We start from the raw sequence: 18,875 nt of genomic DNA on the forward strand, positions 1-18,875 counted from the left end.
TCCCATGATCTTCCTGGTAGCCCTTCTCTGCACCTGTTCCAGGTTGAATTCATAGTACTACTGATGTCAGTGGGACTACCCAAAGTGTATTAAGGTAAGAACATGTGAAAGTTTTTTTGCAGAATTCTGGTCTTAGTTAGTGTCTATAATTCTGAACATCATTCTTACCATCATTCTTTCTGCAAGGCACTGTAGACTTAATTTTACAAACATTTTTCAAATTTGGTACTCACTAATTCCAGTCTGATCTGGTGCAACAGAACATCTTCTTCAATGTACTCCGTAATTCTGGACTTCGGAATGCATAAATCATAGGGTCAATGATGCCATTGCACAAGATGAGTGTTGCATTCACATGGAAAACGGACATGTAACAAGCACAGTAAGGGTTAAGTGGGCAAAACTTCATGAGGAGGATGTGAAGAAGAAAGGGTCCCCAACAGCAAAGGAAAACACCAAAGAAAATAGTTAATGTAATAGCTCCTTTCAAGTTAACTCTCTGGGGAACTGCACTGGTAGGCAGTGAAGCGATCTTTTTGGCATGAGATCGTGCAAGCAGAAACATGTGGATATAGAGGCATAATATAAAAATTAACATAAAAGGAAACAGAATAGTGAAGGAAATGACTGTAGCTGTTTCATGGGAGAAGATGGTCATAGCAATGCCACTCCCCGCACAGAATGCCCAAATTACTGCCAAAATGATTAAAGCACGATTCAGTGTCATGATGTTATGATACTGTAATGCAAAAAATATAGTTATGTATCGGTCAGCTGCAATGGCTAACAAGCTGAAAACTGACCCCAGCAAAGACAGAACAAATAAAGAATCCATGACATCATCTATCTTGGTCTCAAAGTCTCCACGAGGTGTCAGATGCCCCATTTTGCATAAGATGATCAAGATGTTCTCCAAAGTTTTGTACAGACTGACCAACATATCTGAAACTGATAAACTACAGATAAACAAGTACATGGGCAAGTGGAGATTCTTATTCTTGATCACAGCTATAAGGACAAGTAGGTTCTCCAGTATTCCAGCAATGGCAATTGTGAAAAAGACTTCTTCTGGTACTACAACCTGGGTGCAGTCACTGTTCATGGAGAGATTACTGGTATTTTCAAATGAAGGAACACGTGTCTGCCCTAGGAGTCTCATTATTTGAGAAGCACTATCAGGCCTCATTTCTTCCTCTTGTAGAAAAATGTGTGATTACTCAGGCGTGACTGAGAAACCGACCTGTCTTTCGGATAATCTTTTCTGTGGTGAAGCCTTTCTGGTTCTATCTTTAGCAATTGTAAGACTTAAGCGAGTTGTATTCAGCCACCTATGATAAAATGTAGAGAAAAGTAAGTGACAGGAAAATTAATACATCTGTGTGTCAAAATTAGATATTTTGAAGTTCAACCTATGAATTTACTGTGATGGAATGAACATTTTTCATCAGTAAATTAGTTTGGACAAAGTAAAAGTTGTCCTGAGCCTCAGCCCAAACCTCAAAGGAAAATGAAATGTTAATTCCTTTTTAGGCTGACTAAAGACAAGAATATTTCCCTTCTTATTTGGCCTCCTACATTTGCTGAAATCGATCCCAGACTCCCTGAATGTCTGGCAATGTTTACTTGCCTAACTGCTTACTTTGAATAATTTTGGCACTTCTCACAAGATTGACAACATTATAAGAAACAAACCAGATAAATGCCAACTGAAGCTGATGTGTAGGACAACAGCATATTTACCTTCACACTTGTTTTGAGGTGATGCGTGGGGAGGTCACATGCCCCTCACCCCCCAGATTTGCTGCCTGGCTTGTATTTAGCATGCTCACACAGATTGAGCATGCTCAGTAACACTGCTGAAGCCAGCTGCTCTCACTCTGCCCCACCACTGTCAGCAGGCATGGATCATCTCTGCTTTTTCATATATATAACATATGAAAACTTGTAAATATTTTTCATTGGCACATTAGAGATTATTTAACTGGTGGAGCTGTCTGAGGCCACTTTTCAAGTAAATTGAAATGTTCTTCTGATTTGGCAAACATAACAGTAATTTAGGTTCAGATCCAAAGGAAATTCTTGAACAAATTCAGCCCAAATATTGAAAGCTTTGCTTCAGTGTACTTGATGTTCTTTTTTCATTATGACCTCGATCCAATCCCATTAAAGTCAACAGGAATCTTTCCATTGACTTTAAGGGGAATTGGATCAAGCTCTGTATGCTTGTAACTATTCATTAAGATGTAAATTGGTGGATTATTTTGTCCTTGGGACAATAGGACCTACATCTTTCTGTCATTATTATGCCCCCAATTGCAGAATACATTTACGGTTGCTATTCAGAATATCCACTTTCTGTTCATAATTAAAACCAGCAGAAGAAAGATATTTAAGCTATATAAATCAGGGATCACACCTCTTCACATGCCTGACCAACATAGCTATACCAACAGAAGTCTGTAGTGTAGACATAGCCTTAGTTTTAAAGGGGCACACATAAAAGCCTAATTTATGCTATGCTCTTCCTCCCACTGCAAACCTCCTGTTATTGACAACAGATGTCAGGAATAAGTGCAGCTGAATTTGTGCTTGATATGGTTTATCCACAATATAGACAACTGTGTTCAGTCCCATTTCAGTAGCCAATGGCTTTGACCACAGTTCATCACCATTCAATCACTGAGTTCTCTGCTGCTGAGATTGTTAGCAAAGTTGTAAGTTGTGGTCATGGCTTTTGATAGCCATCAGGAACTGGACTAACACTTGCAACTCACTTCACTTAGGTTTAAAAGAAAACGTTCAGGAGAATGCCTGTGTTTATCTGTGTTACTCTCTGATATGAGTAAATGAGTTACATTATATAGCACAAGTGCACTGCATCCAACTGAAAATTCTCTATTATAAATAATGCATGGGAGTTCAGGAGGGAATTAATACTGAAAATGGGAGACTCAGCTTTGTCTGTAAATTTACAGGGATTTTTCCAGAGACAAGGCAGGTGAGGTAATCTGTTGGTGAGAAAGACGAGCTTTCCAACTCTCTGAGCTACTGCCACAGGGAAGCTTTAGGATTTATAAAGCTAGCCGTCAATTTCAGAACAATTTTATTTTAATATTTGATTCACTTAATAAAAACAGATACAACTATAGTTCAATGGGATTCAGAAAAAGCACCTCCCACAGGGAAAAATGCATTTATTAAATCAAAGTTCTTTCATATATGGTTTCATTACAAGATATTTTTGTTCCCACACTCAGCAGATATCACTGAGCTTATTTCCTCTGACCTTCTAGTAAGTAAGGCATCATATTCACACAGATCAATGGCATATTAAAAAGTAGTGGATGCTGTTAAACCCTGGTCTGCAAGAATAAATTGTGTATATTTAGTGGCTAGTAGCAGCTATTAATTTTAATAGAATTGGAGGGTTCCTTATAATAGTCAACAAAACAGGGCTGTACAGGTGTTGCTTCACTGGAAATATGTTGAACTGAATGTCTACAAGGTTAATTTGGGGAATGGGAAAAATGCAAAATAAAAAACCTGAATTTCATATTTCTCCTTCTGAATACATTTTTTTCCCAATTTTTTTCTTCATTAAAAATAATTGTAACCCAAACAATGACATGTGCTAGGGATATGCCACACTTACTGAACCTTAAATGATATCTGCTCAAACTGGTATGGGAACAGGTCTGTCTGCCATTGTCCTGAAGTTTTCTGTTGTTACTTAGAGGTTGTGGAGAAAAAAGCCCCATGTAAAGCCAGGTTCTCAAACTTTTCCTAGGGTGGACCGCATCTTAATGGAGCTAGTGTCTGATGGACCAACCTCTCCCCACTAGTGAGCATCCCATGGACCACTATTACTACTTGCAATCACATAACTTTCTGATGTCAGTACAGTAATTGGTATCAAAAGGGCTTATGGTCTAAATAAACAAGACAGGCCATGGGAAGGGCTATAACACGCAAGCAGAGCAAAGAATGTGATGGCAGCAAACCTCATCTTTGTGTTGCAATTTTTTTGGGGGGGTGAGTTTACTGAGGAGTGGATCAGGTAACTGGAATGAAAAGGGGAGGGGAGGAAGTTGAAGGGGACATGGCAAGGGAGAACAAGGCAAGAGGAGCAAGCTGAGGTGAAGAGACTGTGAGGGAGTGGGAGGGTTGTGGCAACAGGACAGAGAAATTCCAGCCAAAACTGTAGAAAGTTCTATGAATGTCCCAGCATCTCTGCTTTGGCTGCTTCTGTCTACAGGCTGGAGGGTCTGGTTGGCGCCTCTTTGCAGTTTTTCCCCACAGCCACATGGCGGGGTTGGGGAAGGGAGGCACCACCTTGGTCCTAGTGCCCCCAGAGTATGTGTGTGGGATCTCTCCTGCATAGTCCTGGGTCCAGGAGTGGTCCAGGCTGGCCCTATTTTACTTCTTGCCCCTCAGCCCCTGATTTGGATACTTCTACCCCTCATGGCTAGAGTAGCTCCTCTCTGCAGTTTCCTCAAAGCTGATATGAGGACAGGATGGTGAGGCACCACTGGGTCCTAGTGCTCCTCTTTTTCAAACCACTTTGGTAGCTTAAGGCACATTTACACTGTCAAAGGGGCATAAAGGAGCCTTTGCATAACTGAGAATCATGACCCAGGACTTGATCCATTGAAGTGCTGATCACTCTTACTGGCCTCAGTAGGAATTGAAGGCTCTCAGCACTACACAGGATTGAGCCCTTAAACATAATGCAGGGCTCCCTTTGTGTAAATCCCTGTAGATCTGGCCGGAAAATATCCTTTTCTGTGCACTACAATTGCACTGAAGAGACTGTAGCACTTGGGCATTCCAGGAACTCATCAGTTCTGTACTTGAGTTTTTATTGAATAGAGCTTTAGTTCATTAGACTAAAAAAAGAAAAATTTTAAATTCGCTCATTTTCCTTGACTTCTACTTCCAGGTAAGATGTAGTTTCAGTTCAGATCTATAATGCATATAATGATAAACGCTTGAGACGCATTGAATAAACTGTATTCCTTAAACTTTGATCACTTCTTAGATTTCTTTGCCATATTTGAATCATTGATATAAAACCTTTGCACTCCAGGCTAGAGAGAGGGCAACTATAATTACTCTCTAAACCCTTGGCTGTACATGATACACCGAAAACTGAATGGGTATTGATTTTTCTTGGGTTCTCTTGGACTGCACAAAATGACTGATAAACTCACCAACAAGGCAGAAATGATGGATTTACATCAGGCTTGCAGATTTTCTTTATTTTAGAAAAAAATGCCACCTATTAGGATAGAAAGGTGATAAGTTGCATTTTTAGAGATACTGTGGTGTTAGCTTTGGTGGCATTCTAAATGATTAAGTCTATCTCCTTGATCCAGAAACCACTGCCCCTGTAAAAGCTTTTGTCACTAGAGCAGGTTATGCATCTCCAGCATTTCAGTCCTGAAACTACTCCATTTAATTCAGTGGCAAAACTCCCATTGACTTTGATGGGAGCAGAATGAGGAGCTTCATCATCAAGTCTCATTGGAAGTCTGTTCACTTTATTTTCTACCTCTAAAAATAGACAGTAGAGAAATAATGACTCCATTCAGAGATGGTTTTGCAAGCTGAGTTTGATTGGTTCCATGTAGTGCTGCTTAAAGCACACTTCAGACTATTTGCAGATGACAGTGCAACTCCTAAGTCTGAGATACTGTACTGCGGCTAGGAGAAATACAAATATTCACTGTTCCCTTTTGTAATAAAAATATATTTTACAAAAATTATGGCAAATTACCTTTTCCCTTGTTTCCAGTTTTCCAATGGCATTTGATTATGTGCCATGCCAGTTAAAAGCACTGTTAAAGAGTTTTTTAAAGATATCAAGCAAGTGAGCAGAGGATTATCTAATGTATTTTCATCAGCATATAACTAATTGCATTCTTGAAAGTGTAGGGAAAGGGCACTGTAATATTCAGGCAAGTAGAAAGGATGTGAAATTAGTAAAGCCTTGTCTTCTGTGTGGGTCAGGACTATGATAGCCCTGGGTGAACGTGCAACTGGGTGAGGAAGAGAGCAAGGCATTTCTCCACTGCCTTGCAGCTTCTATAGTCACTCACCCCTGTACAAAGTGAGTACATACAGTGAAATTCATTGCTGTGCTTGTGCATGGAAAAAAGTGGGGCAGCCTTGCACCTCCTTTATTCAATGGTACTGGGGTCTTTAGCAGCTTTGCCTAGCCCCAGCACCAGCAGGCTAGGCAAAGCTGCCCCAATTTACTTTTTTGCGGCAGTGACCCTTATGGGAGATGTTTATGAATTACTTCAGCTGTTTTGGTTTCTGCAGAGATACTCTCAATACTGTGTGATTTATGGTTTCAGAGTAACAGCCGAGTTAGTCTGTATTCGCAAAAAGAAAAGGAAGACTTGTGGCACCTTAGAGACTAACCAATTTAAGTGAGCTGTAGCTCACGAAAGCTTATGCTCAAATAAATTGGTTAGTCTCTAAGGTGCCACAAGTCCTCCTTTTCTTTTTGTGTAATTTATGTATTTCAGACATGCAATGCAACTTATATGTGCCAACTTCTCTATGGCAGATGTTCATCTCTGTTGAACAGAGCACCATACAGACATTTTACTGACTACAGGTTACATGTTTAACAACAAAAAGCTCCAGAAGTATTGGAAGAGTTTTTAGCAAAGAATCTGGACAAAATGAAGGACTTGCAAAGTATACAGTTAAAGAACATATTTTTTAAAAAATGTACACATGCCTCCACATAAACCCTGCTGCCTTCTTATCTTCATAGAATATCAAATTGAAATACCCCAAGCAAACATATTCTGTTTCTTCAATAAAGTGAATAAACTCTGCCCAAAGAGACCCCAGTCTCCTAAGTAGAAAGTTTATAAATGTTCAAGGTACCATTGATTTTTAGTCAGCAAACAGTGAACAAATGCACAAAGGCAGCTAGACTTTACAGAGACATCATCACATCACAGCCCAGGGCAGTTTTCTCAATATGACACTAGCAAGGCTATACATAGAACATTACATACAACTCTGGGCATTTCAACAGTTGCTGAAAACTGCATGGAAATGAAAGAAGAGCAACAAAAATGATCAAGGAAAGATTAAATGAACTGAATATATCTTATCTGCCTGCAAGTATTTGAAGTGTGTAATATCAGATGCCAAGGCCAGGAGGAACTATTGTGATAATCTAGTCTGACCTCCTGTATAACTCAGACCATAGAACTTCCCCAAAATAATTCCTAGAGGATATCATTTAGGGAAACATCCAATCTTGATTTAAAAAATTGTCCGTGATGGAGAATCACTGGTAAAATTGTTCCAACAGTTAATACTCCAACCATTAAGAGTTTATGCCTTATTTCCAGCCTGACTTTGTCTAGCTTCAGCTTCCCACCATTGGATCATATTATATCTTTCTCTGCTAGATTGAAGAGACCATTGTTAAATATTTGTTCCCCATGTAGATACTTAAAGACTGTAATTAAGTCAGCCAGTCTCTTTGTTAAGCTAAACAGACAGACTCTCAGAGCTCAGTCGTCATAAGGAATGTTTTCTAATCCTTTATCCATTCTTGGGCCTCTTCTCTGAACCTCTCCAGTTTATCAATGTCCTTCTTGAATTGTGGGCACCACAACTGGACAGAATATTACAGCAGCCATCACAGCAGTGCCAAATATAGAGGTAAAATACCTTCCCTATCCCTACTTAAGATTCCCCTGTTTATGCACCCAGGATCGCATTAGCAATTTTGGCCACAGAATCACACTAAGGGTATGTCTAAGCCTAGGGCTAGTGGGATTTGAGTCAGCTGACTAGTATCAGGGAACCCTGGACTTGAGCCTCTACACTGCATTTTAACCCTAGGTTAATGATTTTCTGATCCATGCTCAAACCTAGGTTCTAGCATCCACACTGCAGTGCATAGACCCAAGTCAAAGTAACCCTATCCCAGAGTGTCTAGCACCCCCATCCCCATCTAATCTGGGAATTGGGCTCTCCACCCCCATGGCAGGAAGATGCCCAGGTGCACCTGGTCTGAGGATAATGAGGACATCAGTCTCCAGGGCTGTCAAACTATTACAATGAAACTTTGCAATTCTTCATTTTGAAAATGGGGTGTTGGATGAAGGTGGTTTTTTTTAAGCTGTTTGGTCCCACTGCCCTCTGTCCCTCTCTAGCCCCTCATCCTTGGGGCTGCGCATGCAGGTGCATCTGGGCAGTATGCACTATCAGGGCAGCGAGTAGGAGCCAGCCCCAAACCCTCCTTGCAGCCTCTTGTGGTGGCAGTTCCAGCTCCTCCTTGCTGCTGCATGGGGCTTGCCCAGAGCAGGGAGCAAAGCTGACAGGCAGAAGGCAGCTGCTAGCTGCCAGGATGTTGAGCTCCATGTCAGGCTGATAGGCCTATAATTACATGGGTCACTCCATTTACCCTTTTGAAAACTGGCACAAAATTAGCTCTCTTTTACTCTTTTGGAACTTCCCCCACATTCCAAGACATTTAAAAGCAATATTAACAGTCCAGCGAACTCCTCACCCAACTCTCTTAAAACTCTTGAATACAAGGTACATTTGTTAGCAAATATTACCTCTTTTCCCCCTCCTTCTTGTAAATTAAATTCATTTGCATATTAACTATTCTCCCAGAATCTTAGGATATTAGCAAAGTGCACTTGAAGTCTAAGGCCCAGAGTGTTGGTTCTCAACCTGATCTGTACTCAGGAATTTTTGTGTGATTGAATGTTGCTCTTTATCTAGCTATCCTCAGCATCTCTGGGAATGTGGGAATATAGAGGTCTAGCAAAAAGACCCCCTCAAACTAATAAAGAGTATCAACGGAAGTATAGTATATACAAGATGGGGTGATTGATAAGGGGCACCTATGATTTAAGTATGTTCTATGACTGATAAGAATTGCTTGTTATTGCAGATGTTTTCTATAATGGATGAAATAAAGATCCACCTGAAAGATGTTTAACTCAGTAAGAATTGCATGCTGTCACAGCTGTTAATAAGAAGATTGGATTAGAATTCCTTTTAGTGTGTTGCTCATGTAACCTAAAAATAGCATAAAAGAAACTTCATAAATAGTTAGGGAAAATTAAAGTGTCAAAAACAGAACACATAGTAAAATTAAATCAAGGGAAAGGATATTTCCCTCCAACAAGGAGTTTCTTTATACCTTATAAAAGGAAAGAGGGTTGGACAGTTAGGTTGGGAATGAACACTGTCAGCATTCTATCAGGTACAGAAGAAGGGACTAAACTACCTTCTCTTCATACATGGTCTGTCTTCTTTCTGTATGGTCCTATACTAATCTGAGTGTCAAATAACTGGCTCAAATGGAATTATTTAATCAAAGATTAACAATCTTGAATCATTATTAACTTCAAGCATGCAATATACTAATTTAAAAATGTCTAACTTTAATAGCTGCTGTTCAACATCCTCTTGAGATACTAGCGGGATGGAAAGTATCATCATATGATATACTACGTGATGTTCCCCTCCCCTCTCAAATACAGAACAGAAATATATGTGGAACACTTCTGCCTTTTCTGGATTATCAGTGGTAATTCTACCACTTCCAGCTAGTAATGGACCAATAACCTTGTCATGATTCTTTTTGTTCTATTATATTAAAAAAAAACAACCCTCCTGACTGTCCTTAACTTTGCTGGCCACAGATTCCTCTTCATGTCCCTTTGCTTCCCTTATCAATTTTATACAATTCCTAATGTCTGATATATATTTATTACTGTCAGCTTTCCCTTTCTCCTATTTATTTTATATACTTTTAAAAAAAATAGTTGCCTTCACTTCCCCTGTAACCCAGCTCAGTTTTTTAATCCATATGGCCTTCTCCCTAAACTATGGCTTTTTGGACATTTAATAAGGTGTTTTTCAATGGTTCCCAATTATCAGTGACATTTTTCTGACTAAATTCTTCCACCAAGCTAATTTAGCTCAGTTGCTTTCAGCCTTTTGAATTTGGTCCTAGTAAGGCACCAGGTATTTATATATTACTGGTCTGGACTTCATTGTGCTTGGACACTATAATTTTGATGCTCACTTGTACCTAAGCTACCGTTAATTTTTAGTTCTGTGAATATTAGACCTTGTCCTAACAGATGAAGAGGAACTAAAGAATTCCCCTGTGTTGGCTGTAACACTTCAACTTAGGAAGTTTTCACTTATAATGTTTAGAAATTCCAAGGATGTTCTAATACTGGCAGCATGAGACCTCCAGCATGTGTCACTCAAGTCATAGAGGGAAAGGAATTCTTTAGGGTGTTTCCAAAGGAAATAATGAGGAGTAGTAAAATGACAGTGAGAAACATAAGATTTAGGCTGAAAGAACAAAACAAAGACAACCCCAAAACTCAACCCTTAGGAAACATTTCCTAGTTGTAGAGCACCCTCTTAAGCAAAATGGTGAGGTGCCCTTTTTCTCCAGTCATGTAAAGTTAAATTGGACTCTTGAGAATATATAATTTCTCAATTCTAATTTCTGTGATTCTGTAATATTCTGTAAAATGTGTAGAGCAAAAGTTGCTTAGGGTGCTTGATTTTTAGTGAGTCATAAGCACAAACTGTTTACAAAGTCACCACCCCTGTGTATGCACAAACTCATACGTAAATCTAGGGGTATGAGCAATCCATGAGCGATGAAGAATTTACTGTGACAAACATTTGAGCTATGGATTGTGAAAGTCTGACAGCACTATTGACTGGATGACTTTTTTCTGCATATGAAATCTGCACTCTGAAGGACATTTGTCTTCCAGGGCCAAAGATTGACTAGTTCAGAGACCAGTGGTAGGTATTTTAGAGCTATAAGTGTTCCAACAACCACATTAAGTGAGGTTGCCTGAAACAAGGGAGTAACATGGAGTTTTCCTCTGATCATTCCACTGATGGGGGTGAAGTGAAATTCCCTCCAATCCCTGCCATAAAATGAGCAGGGTTTTGATCCCCAGACTCTGAGGATTTCCCCCCCCCCCCCATCCAGTCAGGTTAAAGATACAAGGTGATGGGAGTCTTCAGGAATACTGGGTCAGATTCTTTACTGGCATAAATCACCATAGTTCCATTGACTTCGGGATCAGCTTGATCAATAGAGCTGTCGATATACACTAGCAGAGGATTGGGCCCAGTTTCTATGGGAACACTCATTAATTCTCTGTGAGAGCTGAAAGTGACTTGCAGGATCCTGCAAAAACCCTGATTCATTTTCAATTAGAAACTCATGATGTAAAAGTCTTCACACTTTCCACTTTCCTTGCTGCTACCGCCTTCTTAGTGAGTGACATATTAATGAATTTATTACCAATCAATTGTATTTTGTAGAAACAACCTTATTGTAATGAGAATCCTGCAATCCAAGTTACAATTACTGTGTAATGATGCCCTAAGATTTGGGGCCACATCCTTACTTGGCGTAAATCAATGTCCCTCCACTAAAGTCAACTTGTTGCCAACCTGTACCAATTTACATGAGCTAAGTATCAGGGCCTTTATTAAAACTGCAACAAAGTGAATCTTATTTGTAACTGTTCAAGCTTCTGTTATTGTCTTCCAAACATTACAGTCTGCTTCTTTCTTACCTAACTACAGAATATATGAATTTAAAGACAGATAAATGTAACTTTTCCAAGAAATAAAAAATAATGGTGAATTTGAGTCCAAGACAAATAGTCCTCTGGATTAATTGTAAAAAAAACAAAACAAAAAACAAAAACAAAAACAAAAAACCCACCAATCAAAAAGGCCTTCAAGTGACATCTCTGTTTGACGACACTGTTCTATTTTTATTCCTTGCAGCAATGCTGCTGGCATAAACCTGTTATAAACAAGCATCAAGGAAATCTGTTGTACAGAAGGATATTAACCATTCTTTGGTAGGAGAATTCAGATGCAGAAAATTTCCTTCCAGTTTGTTGCCCTAGAAATGCTGCTCTCCTCTCTAATTTTTAGGGACCATCAACATTATTCTAACATTGAACTAAAAGATGCAAATAAATCAATAGTTAAAAATAAGTGAAATAATTAAAATAATGTTTTGAACTACTTAAGGGGCTTTCCTCTGACTAAAGAGAAAAAAAATCTTATATTTGGAGAAGAAAAAGATTTGATTTCAATGTTACAGGAATTCTATCTTGAGTAACCTGAATATGTGAAATCTAAATCAGTATGAAATTAGAATACTAAGAGCCCAACTGGATGTATAAATGGAAAAAAAAACCCCAAATAAATCAGATCCATGCTAGCAGACAAGAGTAGCAAAAAAGGAGTTTTGCAATGGAATTTTTCCAGCTGAAGGAGGAGCAATTAAGTGACCCTTGGAGTAAATTAGTTGTCTGCTCATTGCTTGCCATGTGCCTGTTGTGTTGTCTGTTTTGGGGGAGGGAAGACTGTGGGCTGAGCTTAGTGCCTGCTGGGCAAGACTGAGAAGCTTCCTAACAAGGCTCTCGTTTGCCATCCTTTGATCAAGGGGGAAAGGCTAACTCAGATAGAACAGAGGTTTAAAAAGCCACCTCCTAAGAAATGAGAGAACTAGCAAACAGAAACAGCAAGCAGGGAATTTTGTTAGGGAGTGGGAGAGCCAGACACACCTAACAAACATTTTCTAAACTTAGGCCTGTAACAACCCCAACCACTCAAAAAACCCTCCAAACCAAAAACACCTGCAAGAGTAAAAATAATGCAGGCAGAAGTCCAGAGTGGGGACGATCCACTGGGTGCAGCATGTAGGTGGATAGAGGGTGTATGTGGTACAACCAACTCATGGCCTTCAGAGATCAAGTACTTGCTCTTGAGACCAGAGTGGCTGAACTGGAAGAGCTAAGGGAAACAGGGAGGTACACAGACAAGCCTTTCGGGGATAGAGTAGAGTGCTTCCACCCCCAGTCAGACAGCCTGTGTTATTGTGGAGGTGGAGGAGGAGGAGAGTCTTGGAGAAGGAGACCATCAAGCTGGAGCAGAGGGAAATGATCCCAGATGATGTGATGGTATCCTCCCATACTAAAGGATACCCCTCTGTGGGAGGGGACCCTTGCTATTAGAAAGAGACAAGTAATAGTAATGGGGGGATATGATTAAAAATCTAGATAGTTGGGTTTATGATGACTGGGAGAATCGCATGGTGAATTGCCTGCCAGGTGCAAAGGTTATGGTCCTCTTGAGACATCTAGGTAGACTTATGTGCCATGTTGGGGAGGAGTCTGTGGTCATGGTATATGTAGTAGCAATGAAAAAGGGAAAGGTAAGAGAGGTCCTGAAGGCCAAAATTGAAGCTGCTGGATAAGAGATTAAAGTCCAGGACCTGCACAGTAGCATTCTCTTTGGTAGGATATTGACTATCCCCTTTAATAAATCCTTCATTAAACGGTGTCTGTCTGAACCATGTGCTTTCCCCCCACATTCTTAGTTTAAGAACTCCTCTATGACCTTTTTGGTTTCATTTTGGCTTAGGTGGATCCCATTCTTCCAGTATAGGCTCCACCTTTCCTGAAAGGTTCCCCAGTTCCTAATAAACCTAAATCCCTCCTCCAACACAGTTGTCTTATCCATGCATTCAGACCCTACAGTTCTGCCTAATTGCCTGGCCCGGCTCATGGAACTGGAAGTTTTTCATAGAATCCTGGCAATTACAGGCCAGTAAACCTAACTTCAGTACCAGGCCAGCTGGTTGAAACAATAATAAAGAACAGAATCAGATATACAGAGGAACACAAAAGGGTCACCACTCCTTTTGTAAAGGGAAATAATGCCTCACCTATCTACTAGAATTGTTTGAGGATGCCAACAAGCAGGTGGAAAAGGGTTATCCACTGGCTTACTTACACTTTTGGAAAGCCTTTGACAAGGTTCCTCTCCAAAGACTCTGAAGCAAACTAAGCAGTCATAAGTTAAGAGGGAAAGTCCTTTCAGGCATCAGTAATGGGTTAAAAGACAAAACAAAGGGTAGCAATAAAATGGTCAGTTTTCACAGTGACAGTACTTCTTATTGGTCTCCTTAATTTCAATCAGGCCAAGTAAGGAAATACTCAGCATGCGTAAGGGTGGGAGAATCTGTCTATTCTAAGTTACAAGTAATTCTGCTTTGTCCCTCAGATTGCCTACCTGATATAGGAGATAAGATTTTTTTCCCCTTTAATCATTGTGCTTCAGTGAGAACAATTGCTTTACAAGATTATCTGCTGTACATGGTATTAGGAAAGAGGTGAGGATATAGATCTAGACATTTATTAATGGGTTAAACTATCCCCTTAATGTGTATCTTCTATAATTTTGATATTCACCCCAGTGCAGAGGGTTCTCACTGGGCCCTGTGTACCATTTAAATCCCACTTAAGCCATTAACTTGGGTCTTAAATAGGAGTAAAGTGATGCACAGGGCCTTGTGCAGGCTCTTCAGATGGGAGTGAATTAAGATTTAAAAGCTTTCCCCATTTTATTTTCACTCTGAACATACATGTACTGACATTTATTTATTAATTTTTTTAATAGGATAAAGGTTGTCATTAGTTAAACACACTCCACTGAATATTTTCTACAGTCCTTTAGCACTAACAACTCCCTATGAGCAAGAGGAACCCCCCAAGAGGAAATTATGATTTCTTTAACATATTTTAACTGGTGCAAACCATTTTAAGTCTTACTGTTCTGCATTGGTAGAGACATTTACACCTCCATGCACTAAAAATCCGAAAACTTCAAAAAATGGGAGTAGACTGCCACTTCTCATGGGAAAACCTGTGGGAGGGGATTGGGAGAAGGAAAGAAGTTCTTTAAGGTGACCCTGTCTGGGGATGAAGGGTATAAAAGAAAAGAGAAGGGGGTTCAGCTCCAACCCCTGCAGGCCCATAAAAATCTGCATTGATCTTGGAGTAGCAGCTAGAGAAATCTATGTGAAGGCCCCATGCCTGCTTGCCTGTCAGAACATCTCGAGTGGATCCAGTTCTGACAGGGTGTGCCCTATGGGCAGAGGTACCTGAAATCCCTGTGAAGGAAGCATTCCAGAGCATCAGGAGAGGTCTGCTCAGATGCTCTGAGGGTCCATGCACTCCCTGCTGCTTCCAGCCTGCCTCCTTCCCATATAAAGATCTTGGACCACATGGAGAGCCCAGGGAAGGGGAAGTGACCGGTACTTTCATTTCTGCACAGGCAAGGACAGATCTTTGTTAGAAAGGTCTACTTCACATGTGGATGTGGTAGACTAATGAGGGATTTCTAATTCTGGTTGAAAGACAAATAGAGATGGGTGAACAAGTGTTTTAGCCCCATACACTGCAATAGAGGATTAAATAATTCCATTTACTCTGCACCAAATCCTTAGAAGAGAATAATTGTGAGACGAGAAATTTCATGGATTATTAAAAAGGCAGAACTTTCATTCCACAACTCATATTACATCTCTCACTCTATGTTTTCCAGACAGACTTTGCAGGGTGTAAGATAGTTGTAGTAAATTCCACTTACCTTGATCCAGAGACAACTTTCGAGTCAGTGTGATGGTATTGCCGGGAGCAAGATTACTTATTAAGGAACTGAAATCAACACAGCCCTTGCACAAGGAAGAGACTGGAACATCTAAATCAGAGAGAAGGACAGCTGTCTTGTTATCACAACCTTGAGCTAGGGTCATTTTAAAACAAGTCATCCACTTTCTGTGGAAAGTCTTTTTTTTTTTTAAAGCACTCAGACTAAAAGGAAACACTCTAAAATGAAGCAGCCAGACTAGACTGTTCCCAGTCTTTCTGAAAGAGATACATTTAGTGGAACAAATAACAAGGAATCTACAGCAGGCTATGTTGTTTATTACAAATAGTATTTCAAGTTTCTAGTAAATTCCTGTGCTGTTGTAGGCAGGGCTATCCCTGGAGGGTGGTGCGGGGCCCAGGAAATAGGTTCCGAGTCTCTATCTGCCAGGAGGGTGTGGGGCCCAGGACATAGGCTCCGAGTTTCTATCTGCCGGGGGGTGCTCCCCCACAGCTCCGACCAGGCCCTACCCTCACTCCACCCCTTCACCCAAGGCCCCACCCTGCCTCTTCCCATCCCTGCTCCACCCCTCTTTTCCTGCCCAGTTCTGCCCCCTCCTCTGTCTCCCCCACCAGCACCTCCAGATGCTGAGAAACAGCTGATCAGCTGTAGGCACTGGGTGGGAGGGAGAGGCGTTGATAGGCTGGGGGGGATGTTAGTAGGGGGGCTCCTCCTCGTCCCGCCCAGCCTGCCTCCCGCCTCACCACCCCGCCCACTTTAGTCACTTTATATTATTATTTTTGATTACAAAAATATTACAGCAGGACCAGATGGTATTTACCCAAGAGTTCTGAAGAAACACAAATATGAAATTGTAGAACTGGTGGTATGTAACATAGTCACTTTATATTATTATTTTTTATTACAAATATTTGCACTGTAAAAAACAAAAGAAATAGTATTTTTCAGTTCACCTAATACAAATACTGTAGTGCAATCTCTTTATCATGAAAGTTGAATTTACAAATGTAGAATTATGTACAAAAAAATAATGTCCCTTCATGCTTCAACCACTGTTCCAGAGGACATGCGTCCATGCCGATGACAGATTCTGCTTGATAATGATCCAACTCATGTTCATTTTCATTATCTGAGTCAGATGCCTCCAGCAGAAGGTTGATTTTCTTTTTTGGTGATTCAGGTTCTGAAATTTCCGCATCAGAATGTTGCTCTTTTAAGACTTCTGAATGCATGCTCCACACCTCGTCCCTCTCAGATTTTGGACGGCACTTCAGATTCTTAAACCCTGGGTTGATTTGTAGCTATTTTTAGAAATCTCACATTGGTACCTTCTTTGTGTTTTGTCAAATCTGCTGTGAAAGTGTTCCTAAAATGAACATGTGCTGGGTCATCATCCGAGACTGCTATAACAGGAAATATATGGCAGAATGTGGGTAAAACAGAGCAGGAGACATGCAATTCTCCCCCAAGAAGTTCAGTCACAAATTTAATTAACGCTTTTTTTTTCACAAGCATCATCAGCATGGAAGCATGTCTTCTGGAATGGTGACCGAAGCATGAAGGGGCATATGAATGTTTAGCATGTCTGGCACATAAATACATTGCAATGTCAGGACAAAAGTGCCATGCAAATGCCTGTTCTCACTTTCAGACAACATTGTAAATAATAAGTGGGCAGCATTATCTCCTGTAAATGTAAACAAACTTGTTTTTCTGGGCAATTGGCTGAACAAGAGGTAGGACTGAATGGACTTGTAGGCTCTAAAGTTTTGCATTGTTTTGTTTTTGAGTGCAGTTATGTAACAAAAAAATCTACAACTGTAAGTTACACTTTCATGATAAAGAGATTGCATTATGGTACTTTTATGAGGTGATTTGAAAAATACTATTTCTTTTATTTGTCATTTTTACAGTGCAAATATTTGTAATAAAAATAATAATATAAAGTTAGCACTGTACACTTTGTATTCTGTGTTGTAATTGAAATCAATATATTTGAAAATGTAGAAAAACATTCAAAAATATTTAATAAATTTCAATTGGTATTCTATTGTTTAACAGTGCGATTAAAAGTGCAATTAATCATGATTAATTTTTTAAATTGTGATTAATTTTTTGGAGTTAATCGTGTGAGTTAACTGCGATTAATCGACAGCCCTAAAATAAACGCATTTAAAACAAGATGAGATGGAAGAAATCAAAAAGAACTATCTGATTTAGGGCCTGATCTGGAGAATTACTGAACACTTGCTGTGCAGTTGACTTGAGTGGGAATTGCAGAGGCTAGCCACCTCTCAGGATCTGGCCCTAAGCAATGGGTAAGTGATTTATGATAAAATTCTCACAGAACTTTCCAGCTGTTTCTGTGGGCACAGGGACGAAAGGAAATCTGAAGCTCAGGAAACTAAGGGATCGATTCTGGAAGCTGCTGAAGCCTAGATCCTCAAAGCGATTTAGGTGCCTAATTTCCAGTGATTGTGTATTGAAAACTGTAAAAGTTACAAGCTGACACGTTAAATCCTAAAGGTTTTCCCTGGTTCTGACTGCAGCCTAGGGGGCTTTGATGCAAGTGATCGATCAGAACAGCGTGCAGTCAGTCTACAGTAAGATGACATGAGTTGTGCCTCTATTTTAGAAAGCAGCTTGCTTCTCTCCCTCTGTTTTGGGTTCTTGTGTGCTTTCATTCTGAGGATCTGATCCCGAGCGCCCCCAGAGAGGAAATCAGCTCCTCAGAAGATCAGGCCTGGGAAAAAAAGACAAACACCTGTTCACACAACATTACATCTTACTTTGGTGGAACATGTCTGGTACCTTCACTTGAATATATTTGCTTACTATGTGTAGTGAGGGTGGGGAAAGGAGAGAGAACACTGCAGTGAATGATCAGTAGGGTAGAGATAGCAGTTTCACTAAAAATCACTTTTTAAAATTAATTTTACTATATAAAACAAATGCAACGAAGAACATTAAATGAAAGAGTATTTGACATAGCTTGAAATAAACAAAGGTCGGTCTTTTGCCAAGCTTTATACAAATATATGCCACATACTTATTGCGGCATGAAACTTAACCAGATATATCTTTAATTTGAAAGATTGAGAGGACAAAATCATAGGAGAGACATGAGCAAAAAGCCATCTACAAATATCCCATCATAATTTCACAACTCTGTGCTTATAAAATAGACCAAATGTAACATTTGCAAGTCTTTAAATGTTTCAATCTAATTTTGTAACTCCAAACATCACTATATTTTAATTCCAAATGGCACTTCAGGAGACAGCCAGTGACCTTGCAATGTGCAAAGACAGAAGGCAGTAAAATAACATGTTTATATTAGCAGAGAAATATAGAACTGC

General features: G+C 39.9%; 1 protein-coding gene across 1 annotated transcript; it reads right to left on the minus strand.

The window, feature by feature from the left end:
* Window positions 1–232: 232 nt before the first annotated feature.
* On the minus strand, window positions 233–1,205 carry MC2R (melanocortin 2 receptor). The gene has a single exon (XM_073329433.1). It carries the CDS (start codon window positions 1,184–1,186, stop codon window positions 233–235), a length of 954 nt encoding a protein of 317 aa, XP_073185534.1. The 5' UTR covers window positions 1,187–1,205.
* Between the last annotated feature and the right edge of the window lie 17,670 nt (window positions 1,206–18,875).

This window comes from Lepidochelys kempii, chromosome 2 (genome assembly GCF_965140265.1).
Source record: "Lepidochelys kempii isolate rLepKem1 chromosome 2, rLepKem1.hap2, whole genome shotgun sequence".
Classification (NCBI taxonomy): domain Eukaryota; kingdom Metazoa; phylum Chordata; order Testudines; family Cheloniidae; genus Lepidochelys; species Lepidochelys kempii.

What these genes read in the sequence shown, in the direction of transcription:
- MC2R (XM_073329433.1), bottom strand. Translation starts at nt 1,186, where the DNA reads ATGAGGCCTGATAGTGCTTCTCAAATAATGAGACTCCTAGGGCAGACA.